Below are 14,641 nucleotides of genomic sequence, written 5' to 3' on the forward strand. Positions count from 1 at the left end.
TAGGAAGTGGAAATTGCGATAAAGAATAATCGTGGCCTCGAGTTTTCCAGCATCGTTCTTCCAACCAGAGAATCCAAAGAGTCTCGAAATCGATGCGTTTAAACGGCATCCTTTCGCATCGATTACACGCAAATTGATGGCAAATTGACATCGTTACGATACGGGGAGTTCAAACAACATCGATCATCGATCCATCATTCTGTCGGCCGTTGTTAAGAACGCGGATAATTTGTCTATTTCGCGGATCAGTTTCTAGAAACTAAAGACCCATTACGGGGCTCGACGAGGTTGAGAGATTAAGGGATCCAATTTAATCGAGTCGATCGTTTCCTTTATTAGCGAGGATTATGTAGGAAGTTGATGCGGTCGCAAAATATCGCGATATAGGTGATTCCTTCTCCCTCTTATATTCTTGCGTACGAGAGATCGTACGAAACGTAACGTAAATGGGATTATTCCTGGAAATTTAATGACGCATAGAACGATAATTGCAACGATCGATTAACGAACGAAAGTAACTCGCGTCCGTAAAAGCAATTCGATTAGAGAGCAGTCTTTCGCTGCTGGAACAATTAAATAATCCAATAATTTCACCAGCGATCAATTTATGAAATTATTAATAAGCCCTCGTATTGCGTGATTAATTTCCCTTCTTCCAACGTTTAATCATTATTCCGGTATTTATACCACTCGATTATCGCTCGTTCCGAACCAATTGTTTAAAACAATTACTTCATCCTCGCTCGTTTCGTTCAATCACCACCGTACGGATACGGAGGAGGATTAAAGATTCGAGAGGATTTGAGATTTGAGACGCGAACGGAACGAAAAATTGGACGAGAGACGCGAGCGGAGAGCGCAAACCGGTTTCGTACCGAGGACGAAAATTTCTGGCGCGCATGCTCGATCGAGAACTATATAAATCGTTCGACGCGCGCCATCTCCGATTATTCGATTATTCGATCGTGTACGCTCTTTCGATCCCAATTTCTCCCGTTATAAAGCACAACCTTATGGCCTCGTCCCCGGCTCTGGAGATGAAAACTCGTTGCCGTGCAAATGGAATCGATAAATCGTCTCGTTCGTATTTAAATCCCGGCCGCGCCATTCGTGAAATTCCTCTCGTTCCTTCCTCCCGAAAGATTAATTCAAGATCAACTGCCTCTAATTCCCCATTCTTCTTGCAAAGTAGAGAATCAGGCCGAGCTAATAACGTGTCCTCCTGTATCGAGCGAAATCGATGAGACTTAATCCCTGTCCTCGCTTCTTTTTTTTCCCTTCCCCCCTCCTCTCTTCTTCAAACTCCCTTCGCCCGGTATGCCGAGTCCCGTCACGTAACCAATTCGATCCGAGTGCCCCTTAATATTCGCGTTAATTCGAGCCGGATCCTCGATCAATCCTGTCGATAACGTCGATACGAATTTAACGTTTGCTTGAATCGTGCGTATATCTTCCCCTTGGTTCGTAATCAGAGGACGACGAAAATAGAAGAAGAAGCAAGCGAGGGAGCAAGTTTCGAGAAAAGAATCGATTTTAAGAACGAGCGGAATATTGTTGTCGCGCAATTACGTGGAGAGTATGTATTGGAATTAGTGAGAATGGAGGATAAGATTCTTCGTGAATAAATAAATAAATATAGGATATTTTTTTAACCTTTTTTTTTACCTTTTGATCGACTTTTTCTCGATCAGATAGACGGTTATTATTATATGCAGAATAGGAAAAATGTACATATCGTAGAGAAAAAGTAATTTTCAAATTCGATTTTCTCGAAAACTAATTTTCAAGTGAAAAAAAATTATTCTATTATACGTTAGATTGCTGCCATTACTTTTTCTCATCATTTCGATCAGAGAGAAGGTTATTCTTATATGTGGAACGCACACGATAAGCAAAAATATACATATCGTGGAGAAAAAGCGTAATTGGCGAATTTTCAAATTCAATTTTCTCGAAAACTAATTTTCAAGTGAAAAAAGATCACTCTGTACATTATTATACATTTGTTATTGTCATTTACTTACCGATAATTCATTCGTATTTAATCTGAAAATAGAACAATTTCAGTTGCACTTAAAATTCGGGAACGAAGTAAAACGAAAAAATTTTATTCAAATTCTTATTTTATTTTTTTTTTNTTTTTTTTTTTACACGAAATTTCCCGACGATGAACTTGGCTCTATTACAGGATATCCTGTAATACACAATCTCTCGCGAAAAATTGGCTCTAGTTTTATCAATCGCGATACGCGCGTATAACATCAACGTGTAATAACATCACGTGCTCGTACGTGTGACAAATGCCCGGATACCGGTATCATTACGAATAAATAAAAGATTATATACTTTCCATACGAGCGTATGGGAAGAGTAACGAGAGCAAACGAGAGAACGTGGAAACTCGTTCGATAAAATTATTGTTCCCTGCACTTACTCGGGAACGAAGGAACGATACTATTCCCTGCTAACAGATGCTTCCTTCTGCGATACAGACATAATTTCCGTTCTCGTTTCTCTGTCTGAGCGTGACAACTCTGTCTCGTCCCTCTTTAAAAAGAGTTAACTACGTTTACACCACTATCGCGGGACGTTTATTTAATCGAGGAAATTGCACGAGGAGAGTTTTAATTCGGGGAGGGGACACTTAAGCTAGGTAAGAAAAAGATATTTTTTGAGGTTAAGATTAAAATTATTCTAAAAAAAGAAAAAAAAAGAAGAAAAATTAAAGAAAAAAAGAAATGAACGAAACAAAAAGCTGATCGCCATCGTTCGTATTAAGTTTCGTTCACGATTGTCCAGGTGAAACGAGACCTCGAGTTGAAACAACGTTCTAAAAACAAAGGCACGGTCGACGAAATGGAACAATTTAACGATTGTTCCCTCGCCTATGTTCGAGAAACAATTTCTGATCGAATTATTATTATTATCATCATCATCATCATCATCATCATCATCATCATCATCATCATCATCGTCATCATCATCAATAAACATTCCACCCGATACGATATACAAAGAGGAAAATCAAAGCAAAATCTGGAACAATTAACTCCTCCTCGATTATTAATTAGTCGGAGATATCTCTCGCGTAACGATTCGAATGCGAATGAGCAAGAGCGAGCATCTCTCCTCTATTTCCAAGCGGTGAAAAAAAGATGAGAAGTCGGAAACACGGAGAATCGAAACAGACGCTCCCGCGTGGTTGGATCCACGGCCGGATACAGCCAAATATTTCCTCCATTGCCCGGGGATCATTTCCACGGTTTCGCTGACGCCGGGGAAAATTTGGTCGACGCGAGGGGAACGTTGGAGCGCGAATCGAATCGTCGAGGACACGCGGGTCGGGAAGAAAATTCTGGTGACGGGCGATGTGTTTCGTGCGTTTCGCATCGCGCGCTCCATCTCTCGACAACGTCAACGTTTCATCCAGAGAGATGTATGGACGGACAGCGTTGTCCATCAACGAGCGTGTAATTCGAAAGGGATGAAAGGGATTTAGGATTTCTCGTCAATGAAACGCGTCGTTTGCGATTGTCAAAGATTCTTTCTTTTTTTTTTATATATATATGTATATATATACATATATATATATATATATATGTACAAAGCTTCTCTCTCTCTCTCGCTCGCTCGTTCGTTCTCGCTCTCGCTCGCTCGCTCTCGTTACGTTGCACGCGTTTCGACGATTTGACATGCTCGAATTTCACGGCGATTCTACGGTTACGAGCCCGCGATAAAAGGATATCTGCGGCTCGATCAATTACGGGGCAGATATGACCGCGATAAGGATGCGTAATCGCCGCGTATCTCGAACGGAGAATTTTGTTTCGCGCGATATAAAACGCGAATCATACCTGCGCGTACCAGTTTTCACCGGCGTAATCGATAATGGAGCTAACGTAATCGTTACGACATTGTTTCGTTTCTAGAGTTATCGATTTTTACTTTTTTTTTCTTTTCCTTTTTTTATTTATTTTTTTTTCTTTTTTCTTTTTATTTTTTATTATGTTATATTCCCAGCCGCGTTTATTGAGAGCGACTGTACGTACACTTGTTTTTACTCGAGAGTAAAACGCGTATCAATTACACTCGACGCGATATCGTTTTGTTATTTAATGTTTTAATCTCTTTTTTTCTTTCTTTCTTTCTTTCTAGATTAGATATCGAGAAGATTTTTATAAAGATTTGAATAATGAAAAAGTTTGTTTCGAAATTCGTTTAATAAGGAACTCTATACTCGTACATGTTGAATGACGTGTAAAATGGTAAAATCTTATAATATAAACATTGTGTGTGCGTGCGTGCGTGCGCGTGTGCGTGTAATATTTATCTATATTTATAATTAATCGACGCATTCACGTGTCACGAGAAATCGAATATTCTCTCTACTTATCATCCGGTGGTTATTGTGGAAAATTTTAGGTATAGTTGACCTAATTTCTCCACTTTATGCAACACGATCCAACATTATCTGGATGGAATAAGCAGTTATCTATGTCGCATGCCCGTTGTTTTCGATCAAAAAGACAATGTACACAATTACGTACGTAAAATTAACGCCAACTATTATCGCGCACGCGGCGATCAATTAACGCGGCCTGCAAAATAATATTATTACGCGTGCAATATCGATTGATCGTAACACGTAACACGGGAGTAATAAAATTTCACGCGTCAAACGAATATCGAGGGAAATATCATTGTAAAAATCGTTCAAAATTACATCATATGCGGTATAAAAATTCGGATTTATCGATCGCCATTTATACATAGATCAATAACTAAATTATAATCGTGAGCACTCCTGTCGTTGACGCGACACCTTGTGTTGAAAGCTCTTATCGCGCGTACAACAACGAAAAATTAAAGCTATCACAGAAATCTCTATGATCCGTGCGTCGATAAGAGCGATCCGTGGTATTAAATAAATGTAAAGATTTAAAATCGTGTGTAAACAGGTGTTATAAACATCGAATCAATAAAATCGAAGATCAGAACGTCTCCATATGTATGGTGTCCATGCTCGAATAAACGTTCGAGACGTTGTTGCTACTACCGCTTTGCGCGCACATCTGTCCATCGGTTTCGTTTTCCGTCTCCTCTGAAAAATTCACTAGTACCTGTAAAATTAGAAAAAAAAAAAAAAAAAGAAAATTAAATTAATTTGATCGCGTAAAATTCCTCGAGAAAAAATCAAAATCGACGAATCGACGAAATACTAGGTAAAATATCACGAGGTATAGAGGTATAGAGGGAGCGCAATTCGTGGCGTTCATTTTTGAGAGAGCCGATTCCAAAGGCCGAGACAAACGGAAAAGTTTATGGATATACGAAAATATCGATCGAGGCTTATTCATCAAGTTTCATAAGCAATTTAAATTCGCTATATACGAAGCGATTATTTCATGGCCCCGTTTAATTTCAACCAATCGTCAATATTAATTTTTCCGTTCGTTCCAGAGAGAAAAGAAAATTAATAAAATCGATACCACGCCGCAAAAGTTATTCCACGAATACGGTACGCAACAATTCTATTTTTCCACCTCGTTGTCATCGCGGCCGCGCACGATATTTATCGGAATAGAATTTTTACCGAAAATTGGATCCATCCGTCGACGCAAATACGAATCCGCGCATCCATCCAATGCTCTCAAACTTTCGTCGCATCGACGATCTTCGATCCAATGCGCGGAAAACGAGCGAGGGGGGATAAAAGCGAGGAGGAGGAGGAAGAAGGACGGCTCGCTTTTCCCTTCGTGACGTGGAACCATCGTAAAAATCATCGAAACTCTCACGGAACGAGGCGAGTTTCGCGGTTTGCATACAAGCTCACCCTGGACGAGCAAAAAACCACGTCTCGAGTTCAACTCGTTTGCGGCCGGGTTATATCGCGTTACAGGTTGCGCTTGGCCGGAAAAATTCCATCGGAGGGGGAGACACCCGACACCATCGATTCCTCGTTTCTCGCACCATCTTTATCGCGCCAATCGCAACCCGTCCTCCGCCCTCCCGCGTTCATTAAAAATTAATTGTGCCAATTAATTATCCCATAGCAGCAAATTGTTTCCAACGATCGAAGCTGTTCGCCGTTATGCGCATATGGAATGCATAATACTTAATTAACGCACGAATTCGAAATCGGTTAACGAGCTTAATTTAACTCTCGAAGACGATGCGTTAAAGGGCGCACGCGAAAATCTCGCATACGCAACTTCGACAAGGTACAATTTCGAATAAAATTATGCTGGATGCTGTTTCCCCTTTTTACGCTCATTTTCCGCGTCATCGACGATTTTAAATTGCCGATCGTTCGATCACGATACCTACGAGTACGCGATTCTTCCTCGCCAGGCTACACCGGAATGAATGAATTTACCTTACCTCCGCTCCATTCCAAGGAAAAGGGATTCCCGCGAAAGAGATTCCTTTTCAATTTCGTCCCTCCCTTCAACAGGGAGAGAAATTCGTTCGGAATCTCTCTCGAGGAACGAACGTCACCCCCCCCGAACGTTGAAAAATGGGTGAAAGAGGAAGCCCGGGTGCACTTTTAGGGAGCATAAAAATCTACGTATCTATCTCGACCGTCATGGAAATCGGCCTCCGTGATTCAGGAGATCCCGTTGCTCTCCCGCTGTTACAAAGCGTCGCGTTGCAATTATTTCACGCGACAAAGAAAAAAAAAAAGAAGAAGAAGAGGAGGAGAAGATGGAGGAGAGAACGAAGTGGATTCTCTCGAAATTTTGCACCCTTCCAATCGCATCGATCGGATTTCGTTTTTTCGTTTCAACCTTTGTCTCCCTCAATTTTGCGGGAGACAAAGAGAGGGGGGCGCGGGTAATAACCGGTGGGTAAACGGTTGATCCGAGCGAGATCAGAGACGAACCAATAACAAGCAAGAATAAATAACGAAGCAGCCGGGCGCAACGGTATAGGAATAATACACGATCCCACCCCGATTATTCACCTATTTTCATAATTTCTCAACTGTCCGCTATCGTTGCAAGCTTAATTAATATTCCCGCGTTATCATAGGATAAATCGTATTTAGCTTTTATCCGCACTCTTTGATCGCGAAATCACGCTTTATTTTAATCACGCCCCTCCTCACCTCGCCTCTACTCGAAACTACTCTGTCAAAGTAAATGTTTAATTCGATTCGAGATACGAGAATTTCACTCGCGTTTCCTCTCTTCTTCTTTCTTTCTTTCTTTTTCCCATGAAACGCGATGATTAATCGAAAAAAAAAAATACCGGTTCGAGCGATTAATCGAGGATTAATCCAAAGGACAAAAGAAAGAAGAGAATCCCCTAAAATTAAACGAAACACGTAAAAATATGCAATGCAACACGAATTTCATAAATTTCATAATTTCTTAAAAAAGAAACAATTATTCTTCAGATAATATATAAATTCGTTCATAAATCCATATATACATTTTTCTCACGCATCACGCGTGCATGATTGCGATATTAACAAAGACCGAGGGTGCTCGAAATTAAAGTTATCAAGGGGAAGCGCGTCTTAGAGCTCCGGCTCCGGAGTTAATCTCCAGGGACGAGCTTTGTGTACGGGTAAACGTAACCGGATCAACAAATCCTGTCACAGCCCAGACGATCCCCGGAATCTTATCTCCGTTAAGAGAGACGGGACGCGGACAAACGATGCGAACGTGATTCCATTGAACGGTTTCTCGGCAATCTCGCGCTTGTTCCATCACCAGCCTCGCGATCGCTATGAATTATTTAGGCGTCGCCATTCTCTCACGAAAAATAACTCTCTCTCTCTTTCTCTTTCTCTCTTTCGCTTCGCGGTGAAATTAAAAAACTAGAAATCAAGACGAGCACGCGGCTAGTTGCGACCTCGAGGCGATCGAAAATTTCAGAGAGAATATATGCGACGAAACGGATCTAACGGAGTTCGATGGAACTCGAGGTGAGTGAAACAAAGAACTCGGTGTTCCTCCGACGGGGAAGGACATAAATTTGTAAACGTGTTTAATCACGGTCAAACTTTCCCCGTGTAACTTTTTTAATTAGCGTTCAAATTGCGCGCCTCCTTTATTAACGAGCTCGCGCAAATTCGCGCCGCCTTGCACGAATCCGCGAAAATTCCGCTCTTCCCCTCTTCTTCTATGCCTGAATCCTCTTCCCATCGTTCCCTTCCAATTTCTAATTGCGTTTCACACGGTACACTAACCGCGGTGTTTTTAGGTTAATCTCTCGGAAAATGAAGGAGGGAGTCGAAGGTGAGAAGCGAGGATTATTTAATCCGCGTCGAAGGACGAAACGCGCTGATTCGTTCGAGCGCGAAAGGAGGATCGATCGATTATATCGATCGAGAGGATTATCGATTATATTGCGCTTAAATGAAAAATTCCTGCGTGGTCGTAGGAGGAAAAAGGAAAAGAAAAAGAAAAAAGAAACGACAAAGGAGAAGGACGATAGATAGAATAGACTAGGTGAAATAGAAAGGCATATTCGCGCCATTAAAATTCTTGGGGGGGGGGGGGTCACGATATTTAAACTGGGTCGAAAGTTATCTTGGATGGAATCGAATCGATCCGTTCCATCCTCGGACGTAATTAATTACGAAGAGTTTTGAAACGCGCAGCGTGCGATGTTCGATAGGGCGAATCGGAAAGCATTTAGTCGAGCTTACGTAAGGACTGAGGCTGAGACGGTGGAAGATTGGAAACCACGGAGGTAGAGAGATTGTACGCAAATGCGAGCGTAAGGCAAATCCATTAATATTCCTCGAGGTAGGTGAGACGTAAACGAGGATCGTCCTTGATCGAACGGCCTGGCAGCAACGTGCATCGACTGTGCATCATCCGCTCGGGACAAGACTGTTGTACATCGAGAGACAGTCACCCGGAACTTTATCGATTCGCGTTCGATTCGATACAAATGTGTTCGTAAACCTCGATAATTCTATTCCATCGTACGGGATAATAAACGTTCAGAGAAGTCACTTGCTCGTTTAAATTTAAAGTTCGAAATTTGGTCTTCGTCTAACTCGAATTTAAATCTATGGATATTTGTTAAAATTTTTACGAACGAAATTTTTCTACGATCGAAGAAACGGAGGTTAAATCGGAGATATGTTTTCCTTAATGTTGGATAACTTTTGTCTCCTCGAGAATCAATCCTCCCAAGGATACCGAAGGATATTGATAACATATTGAAAATCCTGTACGAATCGAGCTACATTTCGACATCTACGTATCCCCTTTCATACTTGATTTCAAGTTTAAGGAAGGAGCGAAGCGTAATTTCTCGAAGAGTAAAACTATGTTCCCCGATAGAGATGCGGTTGCAACTTTTACGATACGTGCCTGATCCAGTGAACTTTGAGTGAGCGTGTAGTCCGTGGCTTTCAGCTCCTCGGCCAACAGCTTCAGCTTATTAAAGCTGGCGCTCACAGGCATGTCCTGGCTTCGCGGTATGAGGAGACGAGCAGCGCTGCCCTGCCTCGAGGAGACCACAGCCTGTGGCAAGTAGTTTCGTACGGCTTTCCTCAGATCCGTGGCAGGGATTGGCTGGCCGAATCGTAGGAACGCCACGTAACCTTCGCCGAATCTATCAACAAAATTGCATAATAAAATCAGCCAACAAGATCGTCGTAAAAGTGTCCTTCGACTAAAATAGAATTCCGCAGAAACGGAAGCCGATGGAGGCGATGGTTGATCGCGCGCGAATAAAACGAAAATAAACCCGGAAACGAAAGCAACGAACGTTTATTCCGTCTCGAAACTCGGAAAAACCGTTCCGTTTATTCACTTTCCCGTCCATTTATTACGCGTCGAATCGATGAATTATACCGTGGGAAACGGCGGATTAATTATTATTCCGCGGCAAGTGGCCCCTATTTCTCCGTAAATTTACACACGACCGTATCACGGAGAAAGAGAGAATCGATCAAAGGATTTGACGAAAATGACAAACCGATCCGATATTATGCTTCGTATGATACGCTCTCTCTCTCTCTCTCTCTCTCTCTCTCGACGTTCGTAATCGCGTTAATTAAACGTACGCGTTGAATTTTCCCCGGAGATGAGGGCGAGGGTGGAAAAATATTCGCGAAACGAAACGTCGTAAAAAACTGCGAAACGAACGAGTAACGATTGATAAATCTGAATGAGATTTCATACAATGGGAAACGTCTCGTTGTTTATTTGGCGAAAAAAAGAAAAAAGAAAAAATTGAAACGAGAGGTTCGATCGTTCTTCTTGGAAACGTCGCAGAAACGTTCGATCGAGATGGTTTTAGCATCCGCTAGGGAATAGGTTGTGCGTAGAATCGTGATGCGCGCGATGGTAAATTCCATAGTTCGATGCTGCGAACGAGTTGGAGACTTGGCAACTTGACCGAGTCCAAATAGTTGCGGCGATTTAAGTTACATTTCCCGAAAAGGAGGTTATGGGAAGGAAGGGAAGGGAGAGGCGCCTCGATCGCGCAAGTTTGGCAATATGGCGGAATATCTCCTCCCTCTCGTTCGAATTGGAGATGAAATTTAATGAAATTCCCCGCGATGGGAATTGGATCGTTTCGCGGAAAACGATGAAATTAAAAATCAATCGACACGAAGGGGACGGCAAATAAATTGTCGAATTTTGTCGGGAAGCTGTTCGCGGGGGATGAAATCAACACGAACGATCCATTAGTTGAAACAACATCGTTAAAATGCGCTGTTCGAAATTAATCCTGTATAAAGGAGGGAGGCCCGCATATTCGCCCGGAATAATCGAACGTTTCGTTCGACGTTTTGTTAATAGGGTGTTAAATATCGCGTCGAATTTTTAAATCCGACTCGTTCGTTCGTTCGTTCGTTCGTTCGTAGACGAGACAGCTCGTACGTGAAAAACGATTGGATGGAAGGACACTCACTTGTGCTTCAAGTGTTGGGGCGTACCGATGCATCGGAGGCCAGCCTTGGCAAGAATACCGACTCTGTTGCACACGTTCTCGCAATCCGCCACGCTGTGCGACGTTAGAATCACGCAACTCTGACTCCTCGTCAGATGCTTGATCGTTTTGGTGACGAGATCTTTCGTGGCGGGATCCATACCGCTATTCGTATACGAACAAGTATAAGAGGAAAATGGTATTTCTTGTTTATTTAAAAAAAAAAAAAAAAAAAAAAGAAAGAAAGAAAGAAAGAAAGAAAGGTTGTTCCTTAATAGACCGTTTTACGAAATACCTCGTTGGCTCGTCCATAAGAACCACGGGTACCGGCGCCATTACGCTCAAGGCGGTACATAGCTTCCTTTTATTACCTCCGCTGAGACTGCTCACTCTCTTGTGCGCGTATTTCAGAAGATCGAGTCTCTTCAGCGCCGACTCGACCGCCTGAAACAAACAATTTTTCACCGGGTAATATTAAATTCTTGTAAAAGGGTACGCGTGACGAAGGAACGAGAAGCCGTTGGAACAGGAAGTTGCTCGTCTCGTGCAAAATATTTGCGTATACAAAAAATAAGAAGAGAAAATAATAAATAAGCAAAGAGGGGAAAAAAGAAAGAACGGGATAAATTTGCCTCCGCTTTCGAAAGAAAAGTTGGCACGAGAAATAATTAAAAAGACAATCCGCACGGGAGCGAAGAAGCGCGTGGGATAGAGAGGCAGTAGCGTTTCTGTAAAGGTCTCCGTGAGAGGGAGCGGGAGCGAAAGTTGGAACGTAAATCAAGTGTCACCTTGGGGACGTTGCTCAACCCGCAAACTTCTCCGTGAATCGTTAGACACTGATGCGGACTGAGGAAAGCGTCGATGCCGTCGCTCTGAGGGCAATAACCGATCTCGCCGTTGCACAGAGGTCCAGAGCCGACCTCGTTGCCCCTAACAATTATTCTGCCCGCCGTAGGTATGATCTCGGTGGTCAACATCCGGAACGTGGTGCTCTTCCCGGCACCGTTCGTTCCCAACAGGCCGAAGCATTTGCCCGCCTCCACACCTATGCTCAAATTTTGAACAGCCACGTTCGTCCCGTAAACGCTCCTGTACTCCTTGCGCAGTTTCACCGTCTGCAACGCGTCGTCCGACATCCCGCCCTCCACCCTCATCCTCTCCTTGGACACGTCGTCGTCCTCCTCGTACGCTTCGTACGGGCACCTCTGCCTCCTCGAGCTCGGAACGAGACGGCACTCGATCGTCAGGTTGAGGGCGAATAGGACGGCCCCGATTATCGCGAGGAAGACGTAGTGGAGGCCCAACAGTTGCCAGCCGAGGGGCGATTGGTAAGTGTCCATGTGAAATTTCTCCAGCAGTTGGGCCGTGATGTCGTTGCGAGATATTTGGACCAGGGCGTCGCCCAACGCGTATTGGGGGAACACGAGTAGCAGGTAGTGCAATATTTGTCGCGCGTCCTCCGCTGTTTTCGTTCTCCCTAGAATATCGAGCACCAGGATAGTGGCGAGGGATGCCACGCCTATGAACGTATTAACGCAGAACAGGACCATGTTCGACATGCTCGAGTCGTCGAACATCTTCTCGGCTAAATGCGAGAACGGTATCGCCGCCCACCTTTAAAATTTTGTTTAATCGATCAAAATGAAAGGAAGGGAAACAAAATTTCGTTTCGTCGATCGTGAGAAACTTACGCGAACAGGAGCAGCAATAAACAAATGCCCGGCAAATTGTCCCTGGCGACGTAAGCGGACAGGCCAAAGATCTCGAAGACGAACGCGGCCAAACCGATGGAGCATCCGAACACCTGGAAGAACGGCGGAAAGAAGAAACTTTCCAACTCGATTCTCTTCTCGTTCTGTCTCGTGGTAGTAGTTGTTTCGCTTACGAGAAAGTCCCAAATTAAGGCGGTGATCCAATAGGTGACGGGATGAACGCCGGCCAGGAAAAGAATTCTCTTCTCCTCGGACAATCTTTCTCTCACCAATTCTTTCGAGCCTTGGGCGGCCACCAGGTTGAAAGCGATCAAAAGTACGAGGGCCACTCCGACGTCGGCCACGTGCTGCAATCTGAATCGGAATGGAAATATCGTTAACATCGAATTCGTGACGCGTCGAGATCGTTAAAGAGGATTAACGGAGAGAGAGAGAGAGGCGAGAAATGGGGTCGAAATAATGAACGGTGAAACCTGGTTGAAAACGTTGGAGAGATATGGCCGTGTATAGGCGTCGAGAGCGTTAATTAAAAGTAAACGGAACACGCGCCGTTTTATTATTCGCGTTTTCCGCTTCATTTTGTCGACACGGTAAGATCAACCTTGTATGCTAATCCTTGACCTTAATTGAATTCGGTTAATCAAAATATAACGGTAGGCGTTTTTGAATATTCATGCGTTATTTTTTTCTCTCTCTCTCTCTCTCTTTCTTTAATGTAACGAATTAATGGAAATCGCAGCTTACAGAGTCGTTCGATTTAGTTGATCGCTGGAGAGCTTCAAGGGGTGATTCAAGGTCGTTAGATGACCGTGGACACCTGACGCCCTTAAGATTGCCTCGTTCAACGCGCTTAAGTAAGATGGAAGCGCGTGATGACCTTTGTTATTGTACCAGACCACGAAAAGTGGCTCGTCGTTGGCGTGAAACAGAGACCATCCCCCGTATCTGTCGATCGGTATCACGATTTAATAAATTTGAAATTCAAATAAAGTAAATTCTAATTTTTCTTTTTCTTTGCCACCTTTTCTCTATGTATTCTTGGTGAGTCGATACTATCCAATCCAGGGTAGGCCTGCCAGGTAATACTTGGAGAAGACCTTCAACGGCTTTGGACAAACCGTGGCAAACCTGTTGGCCGTCCTCGCATTCGCAGATACCCGTGTCCTGAACGAAACATTCGAGATATATTCGATTTACTTCTACGCGTTTTCTTCGCCGAATTTTTTAATAAAAAAAATCATACATTGGGCAATGTTTGCCACGCGCCGGCATAATCGTCCCCGAATCGATTGTGCAGTTGAAGCGACACGCGTTGCAAAAACGAGTCGGCGCCATCATCGATGCTATAAAATATAAATCGATTTACGATATTAACATTACGAATTAATTGTATCGATCGATCGTTCAACAACTTGGTTTATTTTACCTATAGAAATATGTGGAATGAGTGTCGTATAACTTTGGAGTGAGAACCAGTGGTGGTTCATCCTCGGAGGGAGGCCTGATCAAAGAGAATCCCATAGCAACCGCAACGAACATGGTCGGCAAGAGAAGACCGGCCAAGAATGTCAACCAATCCTTTTTGAAGTGCCATATTCGTTTCTTCAACAAAGCTTTCATCTGCCTAATTGGGGTGGGGTTCGTGGTGGATTCGTTATGAATTAAATCAACGTCGTCCTTCGCCACCGTTGAACCTATCGAATATTAAACCCCACCCATAATAATTAAATTAACCCAACATTAAAACGTACCATACCATACATATTTATGTTTCCTACACACCGCTATTATTATCTATACTGATAACGCTATCCTGGCTAGCTCTTACGATAGACGAGCCGCTCTCCGCTCTGGAGCAAAGATCGAGAAACACCCTTTCCAACGTGTCGCATTCCAACGAGAAGTGAGAATATCCCAAGATCTTTCGACTATCCTCCAACACCTTGGCGGCTTGCGCGATACTGAAACGCATAAATATAACACAATTGGCGCGAAAGACGGGAAAATAAACGATTTCACGAAGG

The 14,641-nt window shown here is 43.3% G+C and overlaps 1 protein-coding gene across 4 annotated transcripts in view; it reads right to left on the reverse strand.

Annotated features, from left to right (window-relative positions):
- Window positions 1–4,201: 4,201 nt before the first annotated feature.
- LOC122719914 (glucosylceramide transporter ABCA12-like) overlaps window positions 4,202–14,641 on the reverse strand; it is a 30,272-nt gene continuing 19,832 nt past the window's right edge. For all 4 annotated transcript variants that reach the window (XM_043946184.1, XM_043946195.1, XM_043946175.1 and 1 more), the window contains 12 exons: window positions 14,400–14,578; window positions 14,044–14,311; window positions 13,861–13,960; window positions 13,639–13,781; window positions 13,362–13,562; window positions 12,791–12,971; window positions 12,597–12,709; window positions 11,694–12,519; window positions 11,201–11,349; window positions 10,888–11,070; window positions 9,336–9,579; window positions 4,202–5,120 (listed from right to left, as the gene is read on the reverse strand). In XM_043946184.1, the coding sequence (XP_043802119.1) occupies window positions 4,992–5,120; window positions 9,336–9,579; window positions 10,888–11,070; window positions 11,201–11,349; window positions 11,694–12,519; window positions 12,597–12,709; window positions 12,791–12,971; window positions 13,362–13,562; window positions 13,639–13,781; window positions 13,861–13,960; window positions 14,044–14,311; window positions 14,400–14,578 (2,716 nt within the window). In that variant the 3' untranslated portion in view covers window positions 4,202–4,991. The remainder of the gene's footprint in view (window positions 5,121–9,335; window positions 9,580–10,887; window positions 11,071–11,200; window positions 11,350–11,693; window positions 12,520–12,596; window positions 12,710–12,790; window positions 12,972–13,361; window positions 13,563–13,638; window positions 13,782–13,860; window positions 13,961–14,043; window positions 14,312–14,399; window positions 14,579–14,641) is intronic.

The sequence above is a fragment of the Apis laboriosa genome, unplaced genomic scaffold (genome assembly GCF_014066325.1).
Source record: "Apis laboriosa isolate Shangri-la unplaced genomic scaffold, ASM1406632v1 scaffold11_cov152, whole genome shotgun sequence".
In the NCBI taxonomy this organism is placed as follows: domain Eukaryota; kingdom Metazoa; phylum Arthropoda; class Insecta; order Hymenoptera; family Apidae; genus Apis; species Apis laboriosa.